This window comes from Hippocampus zosterae, chromosome 12, assembly GCF_025434085.1.
Source record: "Hippocampus zosterae strain Florida chromosome 12, ASM2543408v3, whole genome shotgun sequence".
NCBI lineage: Eukaryota > Metazoa > Chordata > Actinopteri > Syngnathiformes > Syngnathidae > Hippocampus > Hippocampus zosterae.
In genome coordinates this window covers 3,064,632-3,090,639 of record NC_067462.1, presented here as the reverse complement: position 1 = coordinate 3,090,639, position 26,008 = coordinate 3,064,632, and the positions used below count along the sequence as shown (strand labels likewise).

At 42.4% G+C, this 26,008-nt stretch overlaps 2 protein-coding genes across 2 annotated transcripts; one reads left to right on the top strand and one right to left on the bottom strand.

Annotated features, from left to right (window-relative positions):
- Positions 1 to 2,658: 2,658 nt before the first annotated feature.
- Positions 2,659 to 10,672, top strand: LOC127611189 (probable ribonuclease ZC3H12C). Its single transcript, XM_052081544.1, has 6 exons — positions 2,659 to 3,056; positions 5,786 to 6,488; positions 6,668 to 6,807; positions 7,230 to 7,464; positions 7,547 to 7,653; positions 7,763 to 10,672. Exons 2-6 carry the CDS (start codon positions 5,863 to 5,865, stop codon positions 9,061 to 9,063), a joined length of 2,409 nt encoding a protein of 802 aa, XP_051937504.1. The 5' UTR covers positions 2,659 to 3,056; positions 5,786 to 5,862; the 3' UTR covers positions 9,064 to 10,672.
- A 923-nt stretch (positions 10,673 to 11,595) lies between these two features.
- On the bottom strand, positions 11,596 to 23,303 carry LOC127611190 (radixin-like). The gene is made up of 14 exons (XM_052081545.1): positions 23,282 to 23,303; positions 20,202 to 20,277; positions 16,111 to 16,194; positions 15,317 to 15,412; positions 15,097 to 15,219; positions 14,697 to 14,848; positions 14,532 to 14,615; positions 14,273 to 14,419; positions 13,678 to 13,774; positions 13,436 to 13,599; positions 12,874 to 13,165; positions 12,606 to 12,698; positions 12,211 to 12,426; positions 11,596 to 12,042 (listed from the first exon to the last, which is right to left on the bottom strand). The coding sequence occupies exons 1-14, from the start codon at positions 23,284 to 23,286 to the stop codon at positions 11,878 to 11,880; spliced, it is 1,794 nt and encodes a 597-aa protein (XP_051937505.1). The 5' UTR covers positions 23,287 to 23,303; the 3' UTR covers positions 11,596 to 11,877.
- Between the last annotated feature and the right edge of the window lie 2,705 nt (positions 23,304 to 26,008).

Below are 26,008 nucleotides of genomic sequence, written 5' to 3'. Positions count from 1 at the left end.
CGTGCGTGTAGGTGTGTGTAAATAGGGGGGGGGGGGCGTAGGTCACTGAGGACTTTTGAAAAGGTTGGAGGAGATGAAAAAAGAAGAGGAGGAGGTGGAGAAAAGGTTGGCCTTCGGCCTGCGCTAGCCTCAGGGTCACTTAATATACATGGTCGTTTTTTTCAGCTAAAAACGCCTAACAATACATGTAGTAAGGCGTTTTTAGTCGAAAAAAAGACAATGTACAGTAAGGCGTTTTTAGCCGAAAAAAACGACCATGTATAGTAAGGCGTTTTTACACACAAAAAAACGACCATGTATAGTAAGGCGTTTTTACACACAAAAAAACGACCATGTATAGTAAGGCGTTTTTAGACGAAAAAAAATGACCATGTATAGTAAGACGTTTTTAGACGAAAAAAACGACCATGTATAGGAAGGCGTTTTTACACAAAAAAACGACCATGTATAGTAAGGCGTTTTTAGCCGAAAAAAATGACCATGTATAGTAAGGCGTTTTTAGCCGAAAAAAAATGAGCATGTATAGTAAGGCGTTTTTAGCCGAAAAAAAATGAGCATGTATAGTAAGGCGTTTTTAGCTGAAAAAAACGACCATGTATAGTAAGGCGTTTTTAGACCAAAAAAACGACCATGTACAGTAAGGCGTTTTTAGACCAAAAACACTACCATGTATAGTAAGGTGTTTTTAGACGGAAAAAAAAGACCATGTATAGTAAGGCGTTTTTAGACGAAAAAAACGACCATGTATAGTAAGGCATTTTTCGTCGAAAAAAACGACCATGTATAGTAAGGCGTTTTTAGACGAAAAAAACGACCATGTATAGTAAGGCGTTTTTAACAAAAAAAACGACCATGTATAGTAAGGCGTTTTTAGCCGAAAAAAACGACCATGTATAGTAAGGCGTTTTTAACAAAAAAAACGACCATGTATAGTAAGGCGTTTTTAGCCGAAAAAAAAGACCATGTATAGTAAGGTGTTTTTAGCTGAAAAAAAAGACCATGTATAGTAAGGCGTTTTTAGCCGAAAAAAAGACCATGTATAGTAAGGCGTTTTTAGCTGAAAAAAACCGACCATGTATAGTAAGGCGTTTTTAGCCGAAAAAAAAGACCATGTATAGTAAGGCGTTTTTAGCCGGAAAAAAAAGACCATGTATAGTAAGGCGTTTTTAGCCGAAAAAAAAGACCATGTATAGTAAGGCGTTTTTAGCCGGAAAAAAAAGACCATGTATAGTAAGGCGTTTTTAGACGAAAAAAACGACCATGTATAGTAAGGCGTTTTTCGTCGAAAAAAACGACCATGTATAGTAAGGCGTTTTTAGACGAAAAAAACGACCATGTATAGTAAGGCGTTTTTAGCCGAAAAAAAAGACCATAAAGGCGTTTTTAGCCGAAAAAAAAAGACCATGTATAGTAAGGCGTTTTTACACCCAAAAAAACGACCATGTATAGTAAGGCGTTTTTAGCCGAAAAAAAAGACCATGTATAGTAAGGCGTTTTTAGCAGGAAAAAAAAGACCATGTATAGTAAGGCGTTTTTAGACGAAAAAAACGACCATGTATAGTAAGGCGTTTTTCGTCGAAAAAAACGACCATGTATAGTAAGGCGTTTTTAGACGAAAAAAACGACCATGTATAGTAAGGCGTTTTTAACCAAAAAAACGACCATGTATAGTAAGGCGTTTTTAGCCGAAAAAAAAGACCATGTATAGTAAGGCGTTTTTAGCTGAAAAAAAACGACCATGTATAGTAAGGCGTTTTTAACAAAAAAAACGACCATGTATAGTAAGGCGTTTTTAGCCGAAAAAAACGACCATGTATAGTAAGGCGTTTTAGACGAAAAAAACGATCATGTTTGGTAAGGCGTTTTTAGACGAAAACAATGACCATGTATAGTAAGGCGTTTTTTTTTTTTGTTAAAAACGTCTTAATATACATCAACGCAGTTGCGCTTTGTCATACTAATCCGAAAAGGTCTTTCAGTGTTTTTAAAGCTTAAAATTTGCAAACAGTGACCATTTTGTGGCGCCTCGGAGAAGGTTACGGCGAGCTGGACACCTGTTTGGCAAGCAGATGGTCAGCAAACGTGCATGCACGCTCCCTGAGGAGACAACCTGTCAGCTGAGCCCCAATTAAAGAGTCACTCTGCTCTGGGGCGGGGGGGTGCCTGTGTGTATGTGCATATGCAAGCGTGTTTATGCGAACGCAATGTCCAATTTCTTTCCCTCTGTGTAGACTACAGGCTGAGATTTTTCAGGGGAAAAAGTCTCAAGCAAACAAAAACAAACAATAATTATATATATATATGTGTGTGTATATATGTATGCATATATGTGGCTAGCACGGTGCAGAAGCATCCGGTTCGATTCCGGGCCCAGCCTTCCTGTGTGAAATTTTTGTGGTTGGCTTTGCTTTCCACCCGTTAACTTCTTCTGCCACTTTCATAACATCTTCAAACATTCATACGTGACTTCCAAATTCGACGGTACTCTTTCAGCATGGCCACAGCTCGACCCAGGAATAGATTGTGTCCAAAGTGCGTCGTGTGCCATTGTAGCCGGTGGCCAGCAGTGTCAATTTCCTGTTCCCCTCAAAATAACTCAGCGGCAGCCATGACAGTGGAAACCTCTGGCAACAAAAGTGAGCACACCCCGATGTGAAAATGTTTAAAATGGGCCTGGGTATTTTTAATTGTAATTTTGAAAAATCAATCTGCTAATTGAGTGTCGGTGTGCATCTGTGTGCATGCAGCTGCCCCTTGAAGACCCTCCTTTGTGCCCCCCCACTCACCATACCCCCATTGTGTGTGTTCACGGGAGGGAGGGAGGTTTGGTGGAGGTGGCTCATCGAGTGGAGGGGACACGTCTCACTAGAAGGTGGTCCGCTGCAAAGGAAGGAAGTTCCGACTCGCTCTCCAGCGGACCTTGTGATTTTTTTTGGGGGGGGCGGGGGAGCCACTGTGACTATTTTGCGGGGGTGACAGCATATACCTCTGCTGGCTACAAGAAATTCCACTTCCCCAAAAACTGAGAACAAGGTTTTAGGAGGTCCTCCTGTGAGGTAAGTCTTGTAAATAAATATATTTGACAGTCAGATTACGATTACAGTAAGTCTAAAAAAAAAAAAAAGTAAGTCAGGAAAATCCATTTTTTGAATAGTTTAAAGGGGAATTTGGGGGGGGGGGGGGGAGCGAAATTAACCACATATGGCAAAAGTCCTGTCAACAAGAATTGGCCTATGGAAGAGTATTTGCTCACATTTGATATGAAATCATTTTTACATTGCACAATGTACCTGGAGCCCAAATTTTAAAAATGTGTAAGGGACTGTTTTACAAATATGACAGATACATTCTACTTTTGTTATTGTCATCTAACAGTCGAACACAAAGTAAATCAAAATAAAATTATTTACACTCATAAACTTAAAGCTGGTTTACACATGCTCAGAAATATTAACATCGCTTTCAAAAAGTGCATGACAGCGGTGGAATGGTGTCATGCGAATTTTGACGCGTCTCGTTATGACATGCGCAGGTCAGAATATTAGGAACAGCTCGCACTACTCACGTCAGAGGTGAAGGGGGGTGGGTGGCGGGGGGGTTACCATTTGCCGGATACTTCCAAAGTGTGTCCTCAGTAGGCATCTGTTGCCCCCTCCCCCACTTTGTAGCGCCTTTGTACTATCATAGCACAGCAAGCTTCGCCCCCGCCCGACACCTCCAGCCGGTCCCTGGCAGCCGCCCAGCAGGCGCCCGAGCACCGTGTGGAGGCTTTTCCAGGCCTCAGGGGAGGAGGGGGGTAAAGAGAGGGCGACCCCCAGGGGAGGTCGGTCGTGGAGGGGGCATCTGCTCTCTGTGGAGGCATGAAGTGCAACCCCCCCAGCCCACCCCCACCCCCTTTGGATTAGCTATTACTCAGCAGATCCCAGCTGAGGAGTTATTTTGTGGGTTGACTGCGCAGAAATCACAAACAACGGTTTTCGTAACAACAAAATGCTCAAGTACTCCCAATTGTTCATTGGAGGAGTGTTTTGTATTTTTATGTAGAATCTAACTCATTAAACATTTATATCATCACATTATTCTAGTATTTGATTATATAGAGTATTTGAGGCAAAACATTGCATGTGAAATTATTTATTTGAAAAATACAAGAGTAATTTTCGTTTTTTAACATTACTTTGCTTTTTAAGTATCATATTGATTGAGTCATACAACACGTACGGTATTTGGAATGGTTCATCTTTGTAGTATTTTTTGTATTTGATGTAGAATTGTTTAAACAACAACAAGTTCAACTAAATTGAGCCGCTCGCAAGGGTTAAATGGATTGGATTTAAAAGTTAAATACAACTGAACCGTACTTAACAAATGCACCGAACCGCATGCTATAATAGTTTCTGCCACAGGAACATTCAGCACTGTTTGAACATTTTGACTGTCTTTCCATCTATCCATGGAAATGAATAACTCATGATCCAAAGCATACCACATCATATGTCAAAGATCTAATCTGCCAGTCCATCCATTACTGTCGACCACCTCGATTTCCTCTCCATTCATCAATTCAATATAGCATTTAAAGCAAGGATAATAATTTACATTTGTCCCTTGAAGAAAGTTTCAACAAAAACGTATCGCACATACTTAAAAGGTAAATATGACAGAATTGTACTAAACAAATGGAATGGAGTTTAAAAAAAGTTTTAAGATCAACCTAGCAACTGACTACTGTGTCTCAGAAATGTTGAAAGTCAACCTTAGAATGGAACATCATCAATTCCCACCAAAAACAAGAATCTTAATTGCCGTCATCTCATTTTAAAAAATGCTAAACCAAATGAGCAATTTACCTTTTGGAATGAAGCTATTAAAAGTTATGGAAAACAAAAGCTAACAAACCTCTTCATGTATGAAATGGTTAAGTTGCCGTGCTTGCGCTGTGTTTATTTCCGTTTGGCAGCTGTGTGTGTGTGTGTGTGTGTGTACGTGTGTGTGTGAGAGTGAGAGACAGTGGGGGAGGTTAAAAAAAAATCACCGTCTGTGTGAATGGCCCAAAACAATACTCTGTGTCACAGAAGGACAGATTGGCTGGCAGCTGCTTTGCTCAAAAGGTGCGAGCCAGACACACTTAGAATTCCCCCCACCACCCATGTCAGACACAAACCATCATGGAACCCTAACCCTTGTTGAAAACCCTAACCCAAGTTTGAAACCCCAACCCTAGTTTAAGACCCGAGTTTGAAACCCTAACCCTAGTTTGAAAACAAAACCCACATTCAAAACCCTAGTTTGAAACCCTAACCCTAGTTTAAAGCCTTAACCCTAGTTAAAAACCCTAAACCTCGTTTAAAGCCCTAACTCTAGTTGAAAACCCTAACCCTGGTTTGAAACCCTAATCCTAGTTTGAAACGCTAACCCTAGTTCAAAACCCTAGTTAGAAATCCAAACCCAAGTTTGAAACCCTAACCCTAGTTTGAAATCAAAACCCTCGTTCAAAACCCTAGTTAGAAACCAAACCCTAGTTTGAAAACCTAACCCTAGTTTAAAACCTGAGTTTGAAAGCCTAACCTTCGTTCAAAACCCCAGTTCGGAATAAGGATTTTAAAATTAGGGGTTTCAACTAGGTTTAGTGTTTCAAACTCGGGGTTTAAACTGTGGCTATGATCTTGGGCTAGGGTTTGAAGTGGTGTTTTTTTGGCTTCCTGAAAAGTAATGGTAGTTGTCCCACCACGACAGCAAGTTGCACTTGAATTAACCATATCACCCCCCCCCCCCTTTTTTTAAGGTAAGCCTTTAGGAAAAGGTCCCCCCTTAATCGAGTCTGCTCGCCAACGCCCAGGTCTGGATGCATGAGGCGGCTTCATGGGCCTGAGGGACCATGAGGAAAATGGAACAGGCCACATCCTCAGCCCAGGGCTGGCTCTGGACTACCTCCACGTGGATGGCCCCAAGGATGGCGGGAAGGTTTTATCCACAGCGGCGTCAGGTTCTGGAGGCTCTGGCCTTAGCGACAGCACCAATAGCTTGGATAGCAGCAGCGCTAGTTTCAGTAGCTTCTTCTCAGAGGATAGCGGAGAAAGTGAGGATGAGCGCCACCACAATACTTGTAACCAGGTGGAAATCCGGGACTCCCCGACTAGGCCAGACCGGACGGAGAACCCACAGACCACCAGTGACTGCCGTGCCAAAATGGACTTCGCTCTGAAGCTGGGCTACTCAGAAGAACTGGTGTTATTGGTGCTAAAGAAACTGGGCCCAGCCGCACTTATTAACGACATCCTAGGGGAACTGGTCAAACTGGGAACCAAGGCGGAACCGGTGGAGCCACCGAGAGGTACGGGAGAATCTCAGTCTCCTTCAACAACTTCCATATACTCCTCGTCTTCCTCCTCGGTGGACTCATGCCGCTCACTGTGTTCGTCCAAACTCCTGGAGGACAAAGACAACCTTCGGCCTGTCGTCGTGGACGGAAGTAACGTGGCCATGAGGTGAGGTTCCCTTTATAACCAGCGTGCCTTTTAGTGACCCTTCACGAGACTACCCGAAAGTCGCGCTAGCAACTTTTGCACTTTGACTGAAGTCGCAATGTGACTTTGACTGGGGTCATAGCCGACAAACCTGTTATGTCGAGTCAAGCAAGTGATTGACATCCATGTCCCTCCTTCAGTCATGGCAACAAGGAGGTGTTCTCCTGTCAAGGCATCCAGCTGGCGGTTGATTGGTTCTTGGAGCGAGGCCACAGTGACATCACAGTTTTTGTCCCCGCCTGGAGGAAGGAGCAATCCCGTCCTGATGCTCTCATCACAGGTAACCACACAAACAGACACATATGAGAGTTGAAACACTTACATACTGGTTGAGTCGAATTCGACCTAACTAGTAACACCGCAAATGTCATTCACCCAAAAATTTGATGGCTCACAAGAGACAACCTTTTTCTTTTGTATGGGGTACTACACAAAGTTTGAAGATGAGGCATGGGTACAGGTCTACTAGAATGGATTTTAGATTAATCGATGTTAAAATCAAGGACAAATTTGAAATTATTCCACCGTACATGTATGTACTAATACATACGATCTGGAGTTCATAGTATCATAGTTCATATACGTCCACATTCATATTTGTTCATATCCTCACGCCGTGCATGGAAAGCGAGCTCTCGGTAAAGGCTGCTCAACCATCCACTCAGTTTCTCAAAATGACAAATGCAATTTGGTTTTCCATAGATCAGGAAGTCCTGCGGCAACTGGAGAAACACAAGATCTTGGTTTTCACGCCGTCCCGCCGTGTGCAGGGACGGCGGGTGGTCTGCTACGACGACCGCTTCATCGTCAAGCTGGCGTACGAGTCGGATGGCGTCATCGTCTCCAACGACAATTACCGCGACCTCGCCAATGAGAAGCCCGAGTGGAAGAGGTTCATTGACGAGCGCTTGCTGATGTACTCCTTTGTCAACGACAAGTAAACGCTTTTTCGTATCCCTATAATTTCCCAAAGTGAGGTGGCTGACTATTTTTAATCAACTCCCATCTACCGTCATTAGATTCATGCCACCAGACGACCCACTCGGCCGCCACGGACCCAGCTTGGAGAACTTCCTTAGGAAGCGAGCGCTCGTTCCGGAACACAGGAAGCAGCCTTGTCCTTACGGTAGAACCTTTTCCTGTTTTTACTTGATATTAGCTCGATAAAGTATGGGGTTGAACCGATAAGTCGAAGCTCCTTTTCATCAAAACTCTTTGCCTCGGTTTTTCCTTAGGTAAGAAGTGCACCTACGGTCACAAGTGCAAGTTTTACCACCCAGAACGGGGCACTCAGCCTCAGCGCTCAGTAGCTGACGAGCTCCGGGCCAGTGCCAAAATGTCCTCTGCAGCATCCAAAGGCCACAAGGAAGAAACGACAGCCAGGTACCAAATATTGTCCAAGTTCGGCCAGGAAACCCCAAAGAAAACATCAAGGTCCCTCACCGAGCTCCTGGAGGACCGTCTCAGAGTGCAGTCCAAAGTAGGAGGAGGCACGGGAAGTGGTGGGAGTGACCTTGGGCATCCCATACCAGGGAGGATGCCTTTCTCAGGACATCCGGATGGAAGGGATTATTCCGGCTCCAAAGTCCTGAGACAAAGTTGTTACCGATCCGAGTCTGCGGGCTTGGGCTACAACTCCCAAGTAAAGACTTTGCCCCTACTGAGCCTTCCCACTCCAGGGAGTCCCGAGCGCTTCTACCTGGCGGATCCCCGGGCTAGGCATCTACCATCCGACTGTAGCAGTCAAGGCAGCTCCGAGTCCTTCTTCCCAGACCTGATTTTGGATGGTAGTGCCGTGTGCCCCCACCACCATCATCATCATCCTCACCATTGCTCCAACCGGTATAGTAGACCCATAAACCGAACTCCACCTGGTCTCAGCCAGCACACTACACCAGGAGTTAAACAACTGGATTTCAATGTGGAAGAAAGTCCTTTCCAGTCCCTCTCCACTAACATTGCACCAACTCATCGGCCACTTTTGAGAAGCTACCCAGGAGCATGTTTGGGTTCTACCCTTCATCCATCCCAAACATCCACCTTTTCTCAGTGCTCCCTTCAGGCTAGTTCCCTTTGGCAGGAGGACCTACTCCAGGACTCAAGAGGCTATCACCAAGCGTCACCATTTCCTGACAGGCGGAAACATCCTGAGAAACAACAAATGCAAAGCAACTGGAACCAGCAGTACCAACAGCCCCCTCGACGTTGTTATGATCTCTTTCCCATCCAGGATACAGCTTCAAAGAAAATCTGGTCCTCTTCATGGACGAACAGACATTCGTCACCATGTGGTCTCGCACCCCCACCACAGACTACCCTTGTGTCCCCTCTCCAAACGAGACAGCAGTCTCTGCTCCGGTTGGAGTCCTCCCCCATGGCTCAGTACCAGGAGCAGCGGGAGAGGGTGTTCCTGAACCTCTGTGGCATTTTCCCGAACGATTTGGTGAGGGTGGTGATGAGCCGGAACCCAAGCGTGATTGATGCGCAGGAGCTGGCTGCTGCTATATTGTTGGAGAAATCTCAGGATAGTTCTTGAATAACTTAGGAACCCCAAAGCTCCAAATCCAAAGGGCTCCCAAAGTTGCAGTGGTTCGGAGTGTTCTCTGTACTTGACCAAAATGGCAGTGTTTGTGCATATGTGAACAGCCAGACCACAAAGTCCTTAATTTTAGGGCGAAGTTCTTGTTCACGGGCAGTTTCTAGTCAAGGGGCAACATTTGTATTTCTGTGTCAAAGTTTCTTGATCGGTGGCAAAGTTTGAATTCTGGGGCATCAGTTCCAGTTTTGGGGCAAAATTTCTAGTTCTTGGACACAGCAAAAACACCTGCCATATGAGTGCTATTTCTAGTCGTAAATATAAATCCCTTAATATGCTATACTAGCACTTAAAATGGGAACTTCTGGAGTTTTGTAACATTGTAGAGTCAAGTTTACATTTTTAATAATAGGGTTTGTGAGTCCAGGCTTTTAAGGGTAACAGTGCATTTTTATGTTATTTATTCCTTAAATGTTAAATTATTATGATTTGGGCACTTTTGGTTTTTGTGCTTTTTTTTTCTGGGCAATCATATCAGGGTATTACAACAGACAACGCAGCTAACCTCTTGACTGTGTGTGTGCATCATTTTTTTTATCAGTGTGAATTCCCCTCCACTCCTCCAAAATGGAAGTGAAACTCAAGAGAATACATGCAGAAAACACACACACATGCACACACAAAATCCTCCCCTCAGTACTTCCTATCCTTCCTCTACTGATTTTCTAGCATCATTTTGCAGAATTCTTTATTCTGTATATTTAACCGAAAGCTTTGGGTTCATTTATGAACCATTATGTGGTTTTGGGAGGTCCTCAAAGGAGATTTCCTAACTTGTATTTCAATCACAAAACTCAGGAAATTTGGGGTCTTGGTAGTTTCCATAAAGAGACGGTTCCAATCCCTTTCCTGGACCCCTCCAAAGTACTAAATGGTCTCTGTTTGGCAACTAAGTTTCAACAGTTTCTGCGGCAAAGGTTCCTCATTTCGGATCGAAGTTGCTTGCTCTGGTGCAAATGTGTCATTCCTGAGTAATGCTCACAATTCTGGATCACAGTTTAAACATTTTTAGAGCCGCGGCAAAGTTCCTGCTGCTGAAAAGCCAAAATAGTTATCAACTTGAATGCTTATTTATTCATTCTAAACTACTTTTTTTCCCCATGTACACACCTTGATCAAAAGCCACACTTGACGACACTTTTTGACAAATTTGGCATAGTCGTCTGCATTCTATTGGATCGGCAAGCCATTTCGGATGAATATTTGTCATTTTATGGTATTAAGATTGCCAGTTAAGCTTTACCTTTGATTTACGCTCTTGACAGTATTTAAGTTCCCCCCCAACGCACTTCTAGCCGTCGTGCTGAGTTTATAATCATTCTCAAAAAGATTTGCCGCCGTAAACGTGGATAAGCCGATTCCTGGTTGGCGTATGTTCCTGACTTTCTATGTTGATACAAATTGTATCCTAATGGCGATATGGTCATTTTTTTTATCAAAAAATATAAAGTCTGTGTATTTGTCACAATATGTGTCACTTTGATTATGTTTTACTTTCTTCACTCAGCATTCCCAATAACTTCTTTTTCCATGTTGTTCTCCTTAGAAGAAGTGACAGGTGACTGGTAGACAGTTCAGTAAAAAGGTGTTATATCAAGTGAGTTAGAAACATCATAGACAAGATGAAAACCAAAACTGTGATGTCTTGGAATAATGCAAACAACGTTGTCATTGTGAAACATCAACGGCAAGATATAACATGGTGTGGTTAGAAATAAAAATGATGTGTTTGTTTGTCTTCCAGTTGAAACATCAAAATTCTGAGTTTTGATTCAGATGCTGTCACTTTAAAACAAAAAAAAAAATACGCTTTCATCTGTACAAACCGAAAGGTTTCGTTCCTGATTCATGTGTCAAGATCAGACAGAAAATATCAAGCCAAAATAACAATGTTAACATTCTCATGTAAAATTGATTCTGTGAATATTTTTATTCGATTGCCAACCGATTTCTTTAGAATGGGTCAAACATGGGAAAAAATTGATTTGAATGTTTTCATCCAAACGAACCAAATATTTGTATTATTCTTGCTTCTGTTGTGCGCTAGGGGGCACTAATGAAGCTTTACATTCCCTAAAGCACAAAAAGCAAACATTTACTGCCGTTGCGTATTGATCGTTTTTGTTTGTTATATTGAAAATGAGCAATAAAACAAAATGGTTGTGTTCACACCATTTAGTCTTGTCCAGTTACTATTGTACCCCACAAAACAGCTAACTTAACGCATTTGTGGCTAACAAATCACCGTATTATGTAACTTTTGAGTTTAATAAATCATTCAAAACACACAGCTAACCTTGCTAGCAATAGCATTTTGGCTCATGACCGAACAACAGCAGAGCAGTATTTACAGATAATACAAGCACATTTCTTACCTTGTGAAGCTTGAATGTCATTGAATCAGAGTGGCAAGGAAATGGAAATGCTGAAGTTAAATATAAAGGAAAATAGTGAAAGCCTCAAGACGGTTGATTTTTGGTTTTCTGAGTTATACTGGTCAGCTGTTGAGCCACACATACAGGAAACAAAGTCAAACGTAAGAGAATCCTACGCAAGAAACAAAATGGCTGAAAACAATGCTAGACAGAAAAAAAAAATGACGGATATCAAAGTCCGCGAGCGACATTAAAGCTTTAGAGTCATCCGGGTGAGTCGTCTGGTAAAAAGATGCTTTTTTGGGGGCGATTGGCGGATCTTTGGCGAGGCGCAAGCGAAAGTCTCTGCTGAGGTTTTTTTTTTTTTTTGGTGCCTCTCTCACATGGACTCAAACTCGTCGACGCGCTGCTTGGTGTTGCCCTGCCGGATTTGCCGCAACGTCTTGTACTTGTCGCGGCCGGCTCGCACGTTCTCAGCGTGAAGGACATCGTTGGCTGTGTTCTTGCTGTCGTCGCGAGCGTCCGCCAGCTCGGAGCTCAGAGCCTGACAAAAATAAATAACGGAGGGAGGAATTTTTTTTTTTTAAATGCAACTTTTTTTTTTTGCAAATCTGTAAAACATTTTTTTTCAGGAATATACAAACACACGTTTTTCCTCCCTATCCAACATTATTCTTATTTTTTTTTCACTCTACGCCCGCCATTCCCTGACCTGCAGCTGCTCCTTGACGCGCAGGTTCTTGTGTGCCTCTGTGACTCTTTCCTCTTCGCTACGCTGGCTGCAGATTCCGTCACTGGAGAGCTCGGCGCTGGCCTGTCCGTTGCTCTCGTCATGCTCGTCCTGCTCGTGCGGCGCCATAGTGGGTGAAGTCATGGCCACCCGCAGCTCCTCCCGCGTCTTTTCTAAATCTTCCTGCGCCGCAATGGCCTGTGTGGGATGAAGAAAGGATGTCATTAGGTTTTGTGTGTGTGTGTGTGTGTGTATTATTTATTTTTGATAAACGAGCATCCTGTTCATTTCCAGCTTAAATTAGCTTGAAAACCACATAAACCGACATCTTAATTTTTTTTAATTTCAGTTATCACTTCCGTGTTGTGAAGTTTTACTTTGTGCTGCCATTCGTTGGCGTCTTCCTCCTTTTTCCTCTTGGCTTCTTCCAGCAGAGAAATTTTGGCGGTGAACTCGGCTAATTCAGCAGCCTGTCAATCACATCACATTTTTTAGCCACACTAAAATCAATTCAGAGCAGGACAGAAAATTGATGGTACAGGTTAGAGCAGAGCCCAACTGATTAATTAGCCAGTCGGAAGCTTTACCCCCTCACTACTATGCTGAACCAATTATAGATGGGACAAAACATTGAAACGGGCGTACCAGCTGTTCCTGGTTCTTCATCTGGTCGGCGGCTTGCTGAGCGAGGGCAGCCTTGGCCTCCTCGGCGGCCCTCCGCTCCTTGTCCAAACGCTGGGCTTCCTCCTTGGCCCGCTTCCTCTCCTGTTCCAGCTCCAGAGCCTTGCGGGTTTGCTCCTCCAGCTCTTTCTGCGCTCGCTGCGTCTGCTCCTCGATGTTACGCAGGCGCTCCATCAGCTCGTCCTTCTCGCGCTCCATGCGCTGCTTCTCCTTCTCGGCTTGCTCGCGCTTCTTCTTCTCGTTCTCCAGCTGCGCTCTGGACCAGAGCGATGGAGGACATGACATTAAGAAGCAACCACGCAGGGAGGTTGAAGCAACACTGCCCCCTATTGTTCACACTGCCTCATTGATAATGCCTGAGACCAAGGTCCTTTGTTTTTTTCAAATTAAAATGTGAATTAACTGATAAAGTTCTCCATTAAGGGTATGTAAATTTTAATATGTCTGATCTTTAATCTGTTAATATAAATGTTGAAATAGTGTGCCGTCCTCCCTCCTGCTCCTCTTGTAATAAGCGTTGTTGTACCTCTCCATCTGCTTGTGATGTTTTTCCTCCCGGGCCTGAGCTTTCATCTGCTGCACTTCGATGGTGTCGGGCTTTCTGCGCCGCATGTACAGCTCGTGGTTGCCCATGCACAGTGCCAGGATGCGCTTGTTGATGCGCAAGCGCGGCGCATAAAACACAAAGTCCTGCAGCACACATCGTTGGAGGTTTCCCCATATATCATCATCATCAATCATCGGAAATGTATTCACAAGACTACTTACGGGCGCTTTCTTGTCGATGGGCTTGATGACAAACTTCTTGTCGTTGAAGGAGATGTTTCGGATCTCGCTCCAGGGGAAGCCTATCTTGGGCGACAACCTGAGGAAAACATTGTCATTATCTACATCAGGGGTGATGTTTTGAAAATATTGTTGATGGGATGCATAAAAGTAAATGAAATATCACTGCTGACAATTAAGTTTTGGGTTGTTACACCAAAACTTTCACAGTATAATAATCAAATAAATGAATACATAAAAATAATTATTTTAAAAGATGTAAAATTGTGATTATAAAGTGTATAAAATAGACATTTCGTCTTTATCACTGCCACTAATACATTTGTACCAGGCACAATATATCGTTTTTAAAAAATATTGTATTAAAAGGGACTACTGCCATCAGCTTCCAACTAATACAGTTTCTCGCCACAGGGGGGCAGTATACCCCAATAAATGCTATACTCGTGATGAAGCAGGAAAAGGCAGTAGTTCGGGGTCAAAATGACCCACAAAATGCATTTTTTAAAATCTAAACAGACGGCCTTATCTAAATCAATGATTCTCAAAGTTTTTTTTTCCCATGGTCGGTTTTTACTTGTCTTCGTGCTCGTAGATGTTGAGCCCGAGAGCGTCGACGCCCAGCCACAGCTCGGTGCCCTTCTTGTTCTTGATCTCAAAGTAGTTGACGCCGTACATCTCCAGGTCCTGAGCGATCTTCAGGTACTCCATCATGGCATCCTCCCTGCGCACACATTTTGAGTTTGAATTGTCTATAACACTATACATATGTAATCTATCACGTTTACATATACTAATGTACAAACTTCATCTTGAACATTGTACATAGCAGCCACCTGAGCATGCTCCGATGTTCCTCGTGCCAGGTCTGTATTCTGTCCTCCCACTGTTCCTTTGTCAGCTTGTGTTGCTCCAGGACTCTGCCACCCGGACGGAGAAGATACGACGTCACCATGACAACAAAACGGCTTCATCATCAAAGTCAATTGCTCGTTTTGTACCTTTGTGGCAGCAGGCGGTCGGCCGCCAGGTAGCCAGACTTGTGCACGTCCTTATTGTGGTCGGCAAACTTGGCCTGGACGGCATAGGAGGCCAAGAGCACGGCGGTCTCGGGGGGGCAGTAGTTCTCGTCGTTTAAGATGGCTTCCTTCACCTGCGTGGTTCAAAATGGAACATTAAAAGAACATTTTGCGGAAGTTTGGTCCAAGTGATTTTACTGCATATAAAATCACCCCTCCATCACGGGTTTGTGGTCCCGTAATTTTGCAGAATTTTTGTGCACAGTTTAAAACGATTTTCTTCTTCCTCCTGTTTATGTTGGGTGTAATTCCACTGTCGACCACTAGATGACTGCACATTTTTGTTTGACATATTGTGTGCATTTGAAAGAACCTCGAGTACCTGAAGGAAGAAGAGCCTCTGCGTGATCTCCTGGATGAGCTCCTCTGAGACGTCCTCTGGAAAAAACTTGGCCCTGAACTTAAATAGCAGAGGGTTCTCCTTTTTCACATCTTGCTGTGTCACCTGGGTGAAAAACAAAACAAAACAATAAACATTGTATCCTCTTGAGGAAACAATACAGTGGTGCATTTAGGGTGGCGCTGTGTTCCGTGTCACTCGCCTTCTTGTTGAGCTTTAGCCATGTGACGTAGCCTTTGCTGTCGATGTACTGGAGGCCGAAGAACCAAACCTCCCTCAGACCAACTGTCTTCACCACCTGCAGAACAAGTAGGTGATTTTTTTGTTGTCGTTTTTTTTTTTTTGTGTGTAGTGAATTAAGTTCCCCCGATCTTGCATTTAGCTTGGAAGTTGAGAATCTGTTGGCCAGGTGGAATTAGCCTGACTGTGACTTCACCACCTTGCCATACAGATTTTCATTGATGTCTTGAATTTGTTACACTCGACTACTGGATTTGAACGTGAAGAGAATCAGCTCGAAGCCATTTAAGAAACAGGTTGTGAAAGCAGAATTAAAAACCAAAAAGCAGACATAATGACGTCTGCCCGATTTCAGCGGTCTTACAAGGACCGGGAACGGTTGATGACTGATTTAAGATGACAAGTATTGTCGCAGACGCTTGCGCCAATCAGCTGTGTGGCCTCCTTAGGACAAGCAGAACCCATAAAAGAAGCCCAAGCCTTCCCTTTCATTTGTTTTCCTCCCTCTGCCATCACTGAAACCTTTCAGGGCCGAAACAATGCTGAAAGCCGCCCTTTAACAGGCACACACATACGTATAGGCACAAAGAGATCTTTGTCAGGCTCACATGAGACAGAACCAGAAGCGACCCGAGCACCTACTGGCACACATTGCCAGCGCCGCCTGCGCTTTGATGGAGCAACAAAAGATGACTCGGAAGGGAGGAGTTTTTATTTAAAAAAAAAAAACACACACCCCATTTTGTGCATGCTCACCTGGTCAAAGAGCTGCTTGCCTGTTGTGTTGGGCTGGATGGCAAACTCTAGCTCAGCATCCATGGTGGTAACACGGACGTTCGTCTGAATGACAATTAAAAAAAAAAATCATTAGAGACCAATTACAGAGTTCCCACTCTTATTTATGGACCTTTTAAGGACTTTTGAGGATTAATTTAGCCATGTATTAAGAACTTCTACATTCAGCAGGGGATTCACTGTGGATTTCATGAACAGAAAGCCACATATCACTGAGCTGGTGTTCAAATCCTTGCTGCCAAAGGAAGGGCACATCTTTATTTTAAGGGGCAATCAGCTAACCCTTTATTTGACGTACTGTATGTTGAATTGGCCCGAAACGACCCGAAGTGATCATCATCGGAACCGATCGGAGACAGCGGGAAAAGCAGAGCATGAACCAGGAAGGCATGTAGCCCGACAGGTTAATTTTTAAGGATTTTTATTGATTTTAGAAGTTTTCCCTGAAAATTACGGATAATTAAGAACATCATTTTATAATGGATATTTATGCATTTTAAGGACCCGTGGGAACCCTGCAATACAAATGCAGGTTTTGGATGAATACACACACACACAAAATCTTCTGGGGCCAAAGTTTTGTAATTGATGTCAATAAAGTGAAATGCTGTGTGCATGTGTGCGAGGATGAGGTGAAGAAGTTCATCGCCGCTGCCCTTCCAAGCCTGCTAACCAGCTTAGCGGTAAAGAGGTTTTAATTATGGCTGTCTGAGTCTGGACACGGACACACACAAACAGTGTCGCTAGGCGGTCCCGCTACACACCAACACAAAGCACACGCCGACCCGACGTGTTGGCCTACATTGTTACGAGACAGGAAGGCTCTCGAGAAAGCCGCCGCCACAAAATGGAGCCTCGTTTTGTCTCCGCGTCAATATTCTTCAGCGGCCCTGCGTCTGACTTCATTGTGCTCCTCGCAATCTGGAAGCGGTCAACTCCGTAAAACAATCTGGATAATCCGGCCTGACCGCCTGGCAGCGTCTGTTCGGTGACATCTTGCACTGTCCTGCAGATTAGCGACGATGGGGCATTCGAAGAAGTTGATGTACTCGCGCGGGACTGGTTTCGAGCTTAGCTTGCAGCCCATGTGAGCGCTACCCGTTTAGGCAGCAGAGTGGTCGGGCCTGGATTCATGCCGCGCTTTGGTGACTGATGCCGCCATATGACAAGAATAAAGTGATTGCGTTCGAATGCACTTGTAGGCGAAATGCTAAAAACGTCGTTTAAAAAAAAAAATCTCAACATAACGGGATATTAATTTGTGTATCTGCATACCCCGTAGCTTTATGGGAATAAATGACAAATGGAAATCATCCACTGCTGACATCATTATAAATGATTAAAATTATGAATAAACAATGTTTAATGGTACAATCCTAAGAGGATGAAAGCAGAACAGCTGTCACATTCCGAGGAGATCTGAATAAAGTCCTACTGTTTATGAAAATAACTAACTGTATATGAAGAAAAAAAATACTGTAATGCTACCACAAACAGTTACAATGGTGCAAGAGAAAATGTGTTTTGTTATAACACTAAAATGGTCCTGGTGTTAACAGTCATTTGTTTTAGTGGGCAGCAAGCCTAGTCGGGCCTGAATGAATTCTTCCCCGAGTAGCGCCATCCATGAAGCCATCAATGCTTGACATATGCTTTGTTTGCATAGCGGCGAAACCTTATCGACAAGCTGCAGCCTTGCATGCACACAAGGTGACCTCAAAGGCAACATATGGCCCCGTTCTCACTCTCACACACACACACGTGCATACACACGCATGCATATGTGTGTGTGTGTATAAACACCCTTTCTCCCAGATTATTTTTGTGTGAATTTGAACCTTCTTTTTTGTGCATAAAATTACTAGTTTTGACATTTTTTTCCCTCTTCATGAGATTTTTGTTCTTTATATTAAATACAATTTTGTCACAATATTTTGATGTTTTATGTACATTTATAAAATATACTTGCTAATTCCAGCTACTCGTAATAGATTTTTTTGCATATAAATTGTAGCATTTCTTTTTTTTAATTACGCATGTAAAATTGAGTTTTTTTTCACGTTTCAATTTTTATCGTTCAATTTTTTTCATATTTTCAATGTAAAATTATTCCTGTTAATAGTTACAAAAAGAAGTAAGTAAAATTACAACTTTTGTTATATTTTGAATTTAAATTTTCTCACAGAATTTTATTTAGGAATTCATTTTTATTTAAAATGACAAGCTTTTTTCTCATATTTTTAAAAAATTAGTATTCTCCCACAATCACAAGTTTTTCGCTCAATACTTGCATTGAGCGATGGAATGTACAACCACATATTAAAAAATATATATCTGTCTTTCAGATTCTCCTGCACGACTGGACCTCCCTCCCTGTATTGTTTCCCTTTGTAGTTCTTAAACACGTTTAACATACAAAAAGCTTTTCTATGGGATGTGGCGGCAAGACACCTTGCAAGCAAACGCCTCTGCGTTACATCAGCTCTGTTTGTCGGCCGCATCACGTAAGCATGAGGAAATGATCAATTTGCTCTTGTTGTGCGTGTGTGAGGTGTGTTTGAAGTGTTGCATTGCGGGACGCTCATAGGCGTTATAATAAATGAAACATGAGAGGGGACGAGGCACGATCATCAAATTCGGGTATGTGAGTGCACACGTTACACTGCAAAAACAAGATGGAAAAATTAACATGTGACTAAATTCAAGCAAAATGATCTAACAGAACAGGAAAATTTGACTTTTTTTTTAAAAAAAATTAAAGATTAATTACAAAAGCAACCCCCCCAACTAAACAAAGGTAGAAAAGAAGAGTTTGAAAGCCAGTTTTTTTTAAACACATGAAAGTAGTTCTGTTAAATGTTAAATGTGAGTAAGGCTGTTTTAAAACGGCGCCGCTTCAAGTGCAGAAGGAGCGGGTCAGCCACGATGGTAAATGTGCATGCGGATTAATTTCTGCCTTTTAAAATGCTTCTTCAGCACATGGTTCGATGAATTGCATCACTCAAGGCTCAAAAGCATTGGAAGGAAAATAATATAGAACCACAGTCATTTTCTTTTGTGATGCATTAAAGGCTTTCTGTAAGGTTTGGGCCTGGGGGTACATACACACTATGATGTGGATGACAGAATCGTTTGCCTTGAGGTGAGATCTTTCGGTTTTAGTCTGACAGTGGGCGCCTTTGAGCATATCAATACACAAAATATACAAACGGCATTAAAAGACAACTTAGGGCAAGACCTGATACGCAGCTAACAAAGCTAAGCTAGCTGAGGTGTTTTTAACAAGCGTGGCTGCAGGGCGCCACAAGGCACAGAGCAGGCAGTGAAAGGGCCCCGTGTGTTTGCGTCGGGGTCACGGGGGGATAATGTAACCAGACTGGGAGTTTCCCCTCAAGGCGGCATTGGATATGGCAAGTGGACTTCAACAAAGTCTCCCTCTCTCGTTCTCCGTCTTCCTCTCTCACACATACACACACTTGCCCCCCCCCCACCCCAGTTCTGACAACTGCCTTTCTCTATCACACTCCTGTGAATAATAAAGAAATGAATACATGATTAAATGACTAAATGAGTCAAATGGGACCAAGTTCTAAGTCCTAAGATTCTTTCTGTAAAAGGATCACCACATTGTTGTAATTTGATGAATACGTTGCATGCACTTTCAGAGAACTTTTATGTTGATACCCATGTTGTGCTATTCAATGAAAATTTTTATTGTCCAATTTCAGGTTATTTGGACTGTGTACGTGCAGATTGTTGCCATCCAAATAAAGCTATGTCCACTTTCTGACCAGTCCTATGATGTCCACATTGTTGCTACTGAGCAAAAAACCTTCCAAGTCCACATTAAGGCAATTTTTACATCCATGTTGTCGCTATTTTTATGTGAATGCCCAATTTTTTGCTTGTATGTCCATTTTATTAGTGTTTTGACTTATTACCAAACGCAAACTTCCACATTGTCGTGATTTAGTGGCAACCTATGTCCAGCTTGTAATTTTTATTTGGGGGGGGGGGGGGGTGTATTTTGTGAAATTAAAGGAACAACTCACCGGCTTGGGCATCTTCATCCTCTCTCTGTCCGTCCTCTGCTGCTGAGAAAAGAGAGAGAAGTCGTCTTGCGTCTTCCTGCCGACGACAAAACACACAGAGAGCCTTGACAGTGAACAAAAAGACGTTTGGAACGTTACCAAAGAATCGTGACCTACAGTGAATGTAGGTCACGCTTTCTTCTTTAACTTTCCTACATTTTCATTGCAAGAGGATTTACATATTAAAAAATGGATCTTTCATTTCTATAATCCCAACCAGGCTTTCGGAATTAAGGACATGACTTCAGTTTGACACCTTGGAATTATGACGTTGCTTTGAGGACAAGTCCTGAAGGTAAATGTGGCCTAGAACAGGAGGCCATGTCGCCTTCTTTGTATGCTGCAGATGTCAATGGTATTTTGTTGACATTTTTTTTTAGCTCAAATATAAACAAGGTTAGCATTTTCTTGTATATTGGCCTGTGAAAACATTCAGACTTTTTTGGCTTTGTAGCTCATTTCCTCATTTTGGGGAATTGAACAAAACTTGTATGTTACCACAAAAGCTTTACAGTACCACTGTGAATTTTACTCATGGAACTATGCACTTTACTCATATTATTTATTGTGACTCCTGATCCATATCATTACAGCTTTAGTCTAATTATCAGTGTAGCGTTTGTCGTACCATTACAACTTTTTACTGGTACCAAAGCAATATGTTAGCCAAATCATTACAACATTTCCCTCCGACAATAACATTTTTCTTGTACCATTTTCCTCAGTTTCTGTCTTCTAATATTAGAACTTTTTATGTTTTAATTTTCTCATGAAATGACTTCAAATCCCCCTTGCGCGCCGCGCCCCCCCCCCAAAAAAATCTCTTTCTTGTAATACTGTGAAAAGTCCAAAGAAATTTGTCACTCGCCCCCATCATGTTGAACATTGTTCTCTTCATTGCAAAGTATGAAGCTTGATTTTTTTTTCAACAATAAAATCTAGCGTTGTGTCCTGTCAGCACAAATTGTCTCCTACCTCTCAAACCCTTTCATCCAGTGATTTCTTTCAGTAAGATGATAAATATGCATTTTTTAAAAATCATTTCGTCTAAAAAAAAAAAACAAAAACCTTCAATCTCAAGCTGGGACACCTGACAGAGGCTTCTAGTGACTTATGGTGAAGATTAAAATTTCGGGTAGACATGATAGTTGTGCATAGCTTTGAAGACGTTTGGTCTAGTAAACAAGACTAGATTTAGCCCCAAATAATTTTATAGCACTCACTTGCTTTGTTATCACTTTTGGCTGGAATCACATCGGCAATCGGCTTTGTTCCGCATCCAGCACAGTGAATGTGATTGCACACAGTGTATTTTAATCAGTTTAATGGTCCAGGCTTGATGGCAACGCACACTGACCACAGTGGGTGCAGTGTGTGCGTGTTTGTAAAAACAGAGTGTCGAGGTGCATATGCATGCTATCTGATATATGGGATGACATTATGTTGCATATAATGAGATATTTTTAAAAAATCACAACAAAAGCTGTATTTTGTCATTCCAATTGAAATTTGATATAATATTCCAAGCATTGGTCCTTTGATCAGCTGTCACATATACTTTTAGTATTTAGCTTGTGTAGTTGCAAAAGTTACGAGGCACCTCAATAGTTTAGATAAGTCCTGACACGAAGCATTTTCATTTCCGTTGACACTTCCTGCTTCAACTTTGGCCTACTGTTCTCGTGCGCTTTTATATACAATACGTCAATAGGTATACAAAACCTTACAGTGACAACTGGTGTGTGACTTAATTGGATTATGAATATAATATATTTCTCAAGCAAAGCATTTTCTTATAGTAGTGATAAGCATGTATCCTTTGATATTTGGAAGGGAGAGTGACCCTTTTCTAGCAAAGGTTAAAAAGAACAAATGGAATCAGGTTTTCTTGTAAGTCAACATGTTACAATAAATACTAAAAGCAAAAGGAATATCCAAGTAAAGTTGGTATTTCATCCATCCCATCGAGTGCCAAATAACTGGTGCAAGGGGCGTGAACGACAAACAAATCAGCCAATTAGAATACTCCCCCGCTCCCTGTTGTCCAATCAGCGGGGCTTTAAAACTCACTCCTTCGGTTTGACACTGGAGTGGGACGTAAGCGACAAGCGACGTAACCAATCACAACTCCCACGCGCTGTCAATTGCCCAATCAGCGTGATTTCACCGCTTCGATTTGAGGCTACAGAAGGCTGGGTTGGCTAACGGCGGTGCCGCCGAGTTAACTGCCGCGTTTAAATGACAGCCAGTGACGTGCTAAACAGGCTAAAATAGCGGATGATGCGACTGATTCAGAGTTGCTTTAAAAGGGAAGTGGGGATGACTCACTGGAACAAATGAACTCGGGCTGCCTTAATGTGCCTCAACATGTCCAAAAGCTAGTAGTGTTCACATAAATCGATGTAGCCGCCGGCTAATCGAGTAGGGAGCCAGGTAGGTCCCCTGACCCAAAAGCTGCTTCTAACACTCTTGTGACGATGACAAAGGAATATAAAAAGAGCCACACGTCATATCTCAACGAGACACGAGCCAGCTCCTGAATACGGCTCAAGTCATAAAACGTGCCCCGGATGTGTCCCCTGGGTGTGGGGGGTAATTAATTAGCCTGCCCGCAAAAAACAAAAAGTGACATCGTGCAGTATGAACTCTTCACCACAATGACTACAAAGTTGTAACTGGAAAACGCCTAAGGTGAAAAGCTATAAACGCTCGGCTCGACCGCTCTATGTTGAGATAAAGGATGTTGTTATCCCGCTACCCACACCGTACAAGAACTCGAGCTGTCAGTGGGCAGTCAGGTATGTCTCGAGACTAAAAAGTTGTTCCAAATACGCTTCCAATCATCAGGGTGAATATTATACGAGCCCCACGTTAAAATGTCTCAACGAGGCATGAACCAGCGCCACAATGCGGCTACTAATCATCCAAGGTTCCCCGGAGATGCCCCTGTGTACAGGGGAGGGGGGTAACTAATTAGCCTGCCCGCTAATGACGCACCTCACCTCAGCGGCAAATGTGACACATATTCGCCGTCTACTCACAACATGGCTTCAAAGTAGGCGCCGGAATACGCCGAAGAGTCAACAAATATTCGAAGTTGACAAAAACAAACAACCCCGGGCGGTACTCACCAGCACGGCCGCGCTGCGTCAAGATAAAAGGATGCCTGCGATGGAGTGTTGTCACCCCGCCACCAGTGGACCGCTCTGTGCCTCCTCCTCCTCCTCTTGAGCCGGGTGCCGTCGCTTTATATATATCCACACAGCAAGTAAAAATAGCCCGCTGCTTCGACGGCGCTGACCGGACACGGAGCTCACTGACACGGGTAAGACTCGTCACAAAGTCACACACGTACGTGCGTCGTCAATATGGCTGACCAAGTTGGTAGTCAGGCGTGACAGTGGTGAGCGCTGAGCGGCTCACCCACAGCCCTCACACTCTCTCGCTCGTCTCTGCTCGCCAAGTCGCCCTTCGCTCGCCCCTCCCTTCTGCAACAAGCTCAAATTAGTTTTCCTTGTACTACAGAAAAAAACAATTTACACCGAACAGGAAAACGTTGTCGGTTCAAATATTAGAGAGAAAGTGGTGCCTTGAAATACGAGTTTAATTCGTGCCATAACGTCAAAATACTTTCATCCAAGTCATCTTTAACCCATTGACATTAAGGGGAATGATATTAATCCCCTCTGGTCTGACCCCCCCCCCCCCAAAAAAAAAAATCAACCTAAAAAAAACTTCCTCTCAACTGAAAATGACATCACAGTTGCTCAGGGCTCTGGAAATGAACAATCATGGCATCACGACAGGGCAACTGGGGTGTCATTTTCAATCGACAAAAAGTGGCAAAATGGCCAACTCATAAGACGTATACAAACCTGTGCATTTAGCTGCTGAATTCATAGTCCACAAACGTAATATGAGAATGCTGTGTTTAGACTAGTGGAGGCACAAAGAACATATTATTGTAAATATAAATATTTGAGGTTCACTCCCCCTTAAAATGATGTTGCATGACTCTAACGTATACCTGCAACCCAGTGAAGCTTTTTGAGACCGTTTCCATAATAGGAAAATCGTAAAAATCTGTAATTCTGTGTTATGCTCTTCAATGTGTGTTCATGATGTGCAATATTTTGGACACACAAACTGCGACATGTAACTGCTTATTTTGGGCCTTGATATGAATTCTCATATTGTCTGTCGACTTGTATTCTTTGGCATTCAACTCAGCATGACTTAAAAATAGCCAGGTCATTAAAAATGTTTTTTTTTTATGTTAAACACATTAATGCATGACCTCATAAAGTAGGTCATAATAGGACTTTAAGCGCATAACATTATAAGGATAAATCATATTTAAAAAAAAGTGAAAAATACATTGCATGCAAGTGTACGCATGAATAACAGAAACAATAATCATCTCACATGCTCTTCACTCAACATCTTCCTGTCTGAGTCTATTCATTCGTATCTTCCATAGTCAAATCAAGCACACATGCAATGCAAATGACATAAATGAATGAAGTCATGAAAGGAATCTGTCATTATGAAGAAACAAGAACAACAAAAGTCCTCGAGTCACTGCTTGAACTTTTATACTATTTATTTTATATTGCATGTTTGGACTTGGTTGAGAAAATAGCCTTTCAGCAAAATAAATGTTGTTATCCACGTTGTGATTTATTTTTATGCATCTTTTAATGCGTAAAACCGACATTTCTATGTGTAACTGGCTCAATTCCAACATTTTGTGGCAAAGTATAATTTTTTTACATCATTTTTGGTGCACGGGTACGACATTTCTTTTACATTTTGTCAATTTGTGATATTTTCGTGGCCTATTGTTGCCTCTCTCTGATTAAATCTCACAAATGACACATTTATCATTCTTTTATGTTCTTGTTTTTGTGGCCTAATAACTTTGAGGGAACAAGTTATGTAGTTGTGGCAAACGAAAAGATTTTCAGAGCTGAATGAAGCATTCTGCAAGTATTGGGTTTTCGAAAAAATATAACTATTCCGTTGCAGCCTAACCTGTTAAAAGTAAAAACTATAATTTAGACAGTAAAATAGCACCTGGATATGTAAAATACAATATTTTTTGTAATGCTTCATATTGTTTTATGGCCAAATGCTGCCTAAAAACCTTTAAAGCAAAATACATACTTTTAGTCATGACGCTTAACTTTAGTTTTTATATAAATATACCGTTTTTGTTGAAGTAGCTTTTTTTGTGAGCAAAAACAGTGTGTCATATTGCATAAAAACAGTGTATCATATTGCATTCTCGTGGCATTAAAATATTCTTCTGGCTTTTGTGTACTTCAGCGTTCGGCTTCATCTTAATATTGTCAAACACTGACACCGTGTGGTGACTTTGTTTGCACGACGCGTCGTCGCCGTGGCAACCGAGACTCATCAAAAGGCATCCTGCACGTTCCCACTTTGTCCACACGGTGTCAGTAAAGAACCACTGCTCAAACAACCTTGCGCTTCATTTGTCATCAAAACTCAGCTATGAACTTAATTTGAACGTTCACATCACACGTAATGATATAAATGATGTAAAATGACCATCGTGCATTTTGTGTGCAGACGAGTGTATTGTTCGCATTGTCCTGATTAATGACGTCATTACGCACGATCGTTTCGCTCGTTGTTCGCTAATGGAGGAGGTTTGAGTTGGAAATGCGCCATTAAACGTTTTTTTTGTGTGGTTTCATAATATTATGTTTTATAAGGTGCACTTGAGCAACCTCAAAGCAAGA

What these genes read in the sequence shown, in the direction of transcription:
- LOC127611189 (XM_052081544.1), top strand. Translation starts at nt 5,863, where the DNA reads ATGGGCCTGAGGGACCATGAGGAAAATGGAACAGGCCACATCCTCAGC. An exon ending in GGAAGTAACGTGGCCATGAG is followed by an intron (nt 6,489 to 6,667) that starts GTGAGGTTCCCT and finishes TCCCTCCTTCAG; the next exon opens with TCATGGCAACAAGGAGGTGT. An exon ending in TCCTGATGCTCTCATCACAG is followed by an intron (nt 6,808 to 7,229) that starts GTAACCACACAA and finishes GGTTTTCCATAG; the next exon opens with ATCAGGAAGTCCTGCGGCAA.
- LOC127611190 (XM_052081545.1), bottom strand. An exon ending in GAACATCGGAGCATGCTCAG is followed by an intron (nt 14,420 to 14,531) that starts GTGGCTGCTATG and finishes ATGTGTGCGCAG; the next exon opens with GGAGGATGCCATGATGGAGT. An exon ending in ATCTACGAGCACGAAGACAA is followed by an intron (nt 13,775 to 14,272) that starts GTAAAAACCGAC and finishes TGTTTTCCTCAG; the next exon opens with GTTGTCGCCCAAGATAGGCT.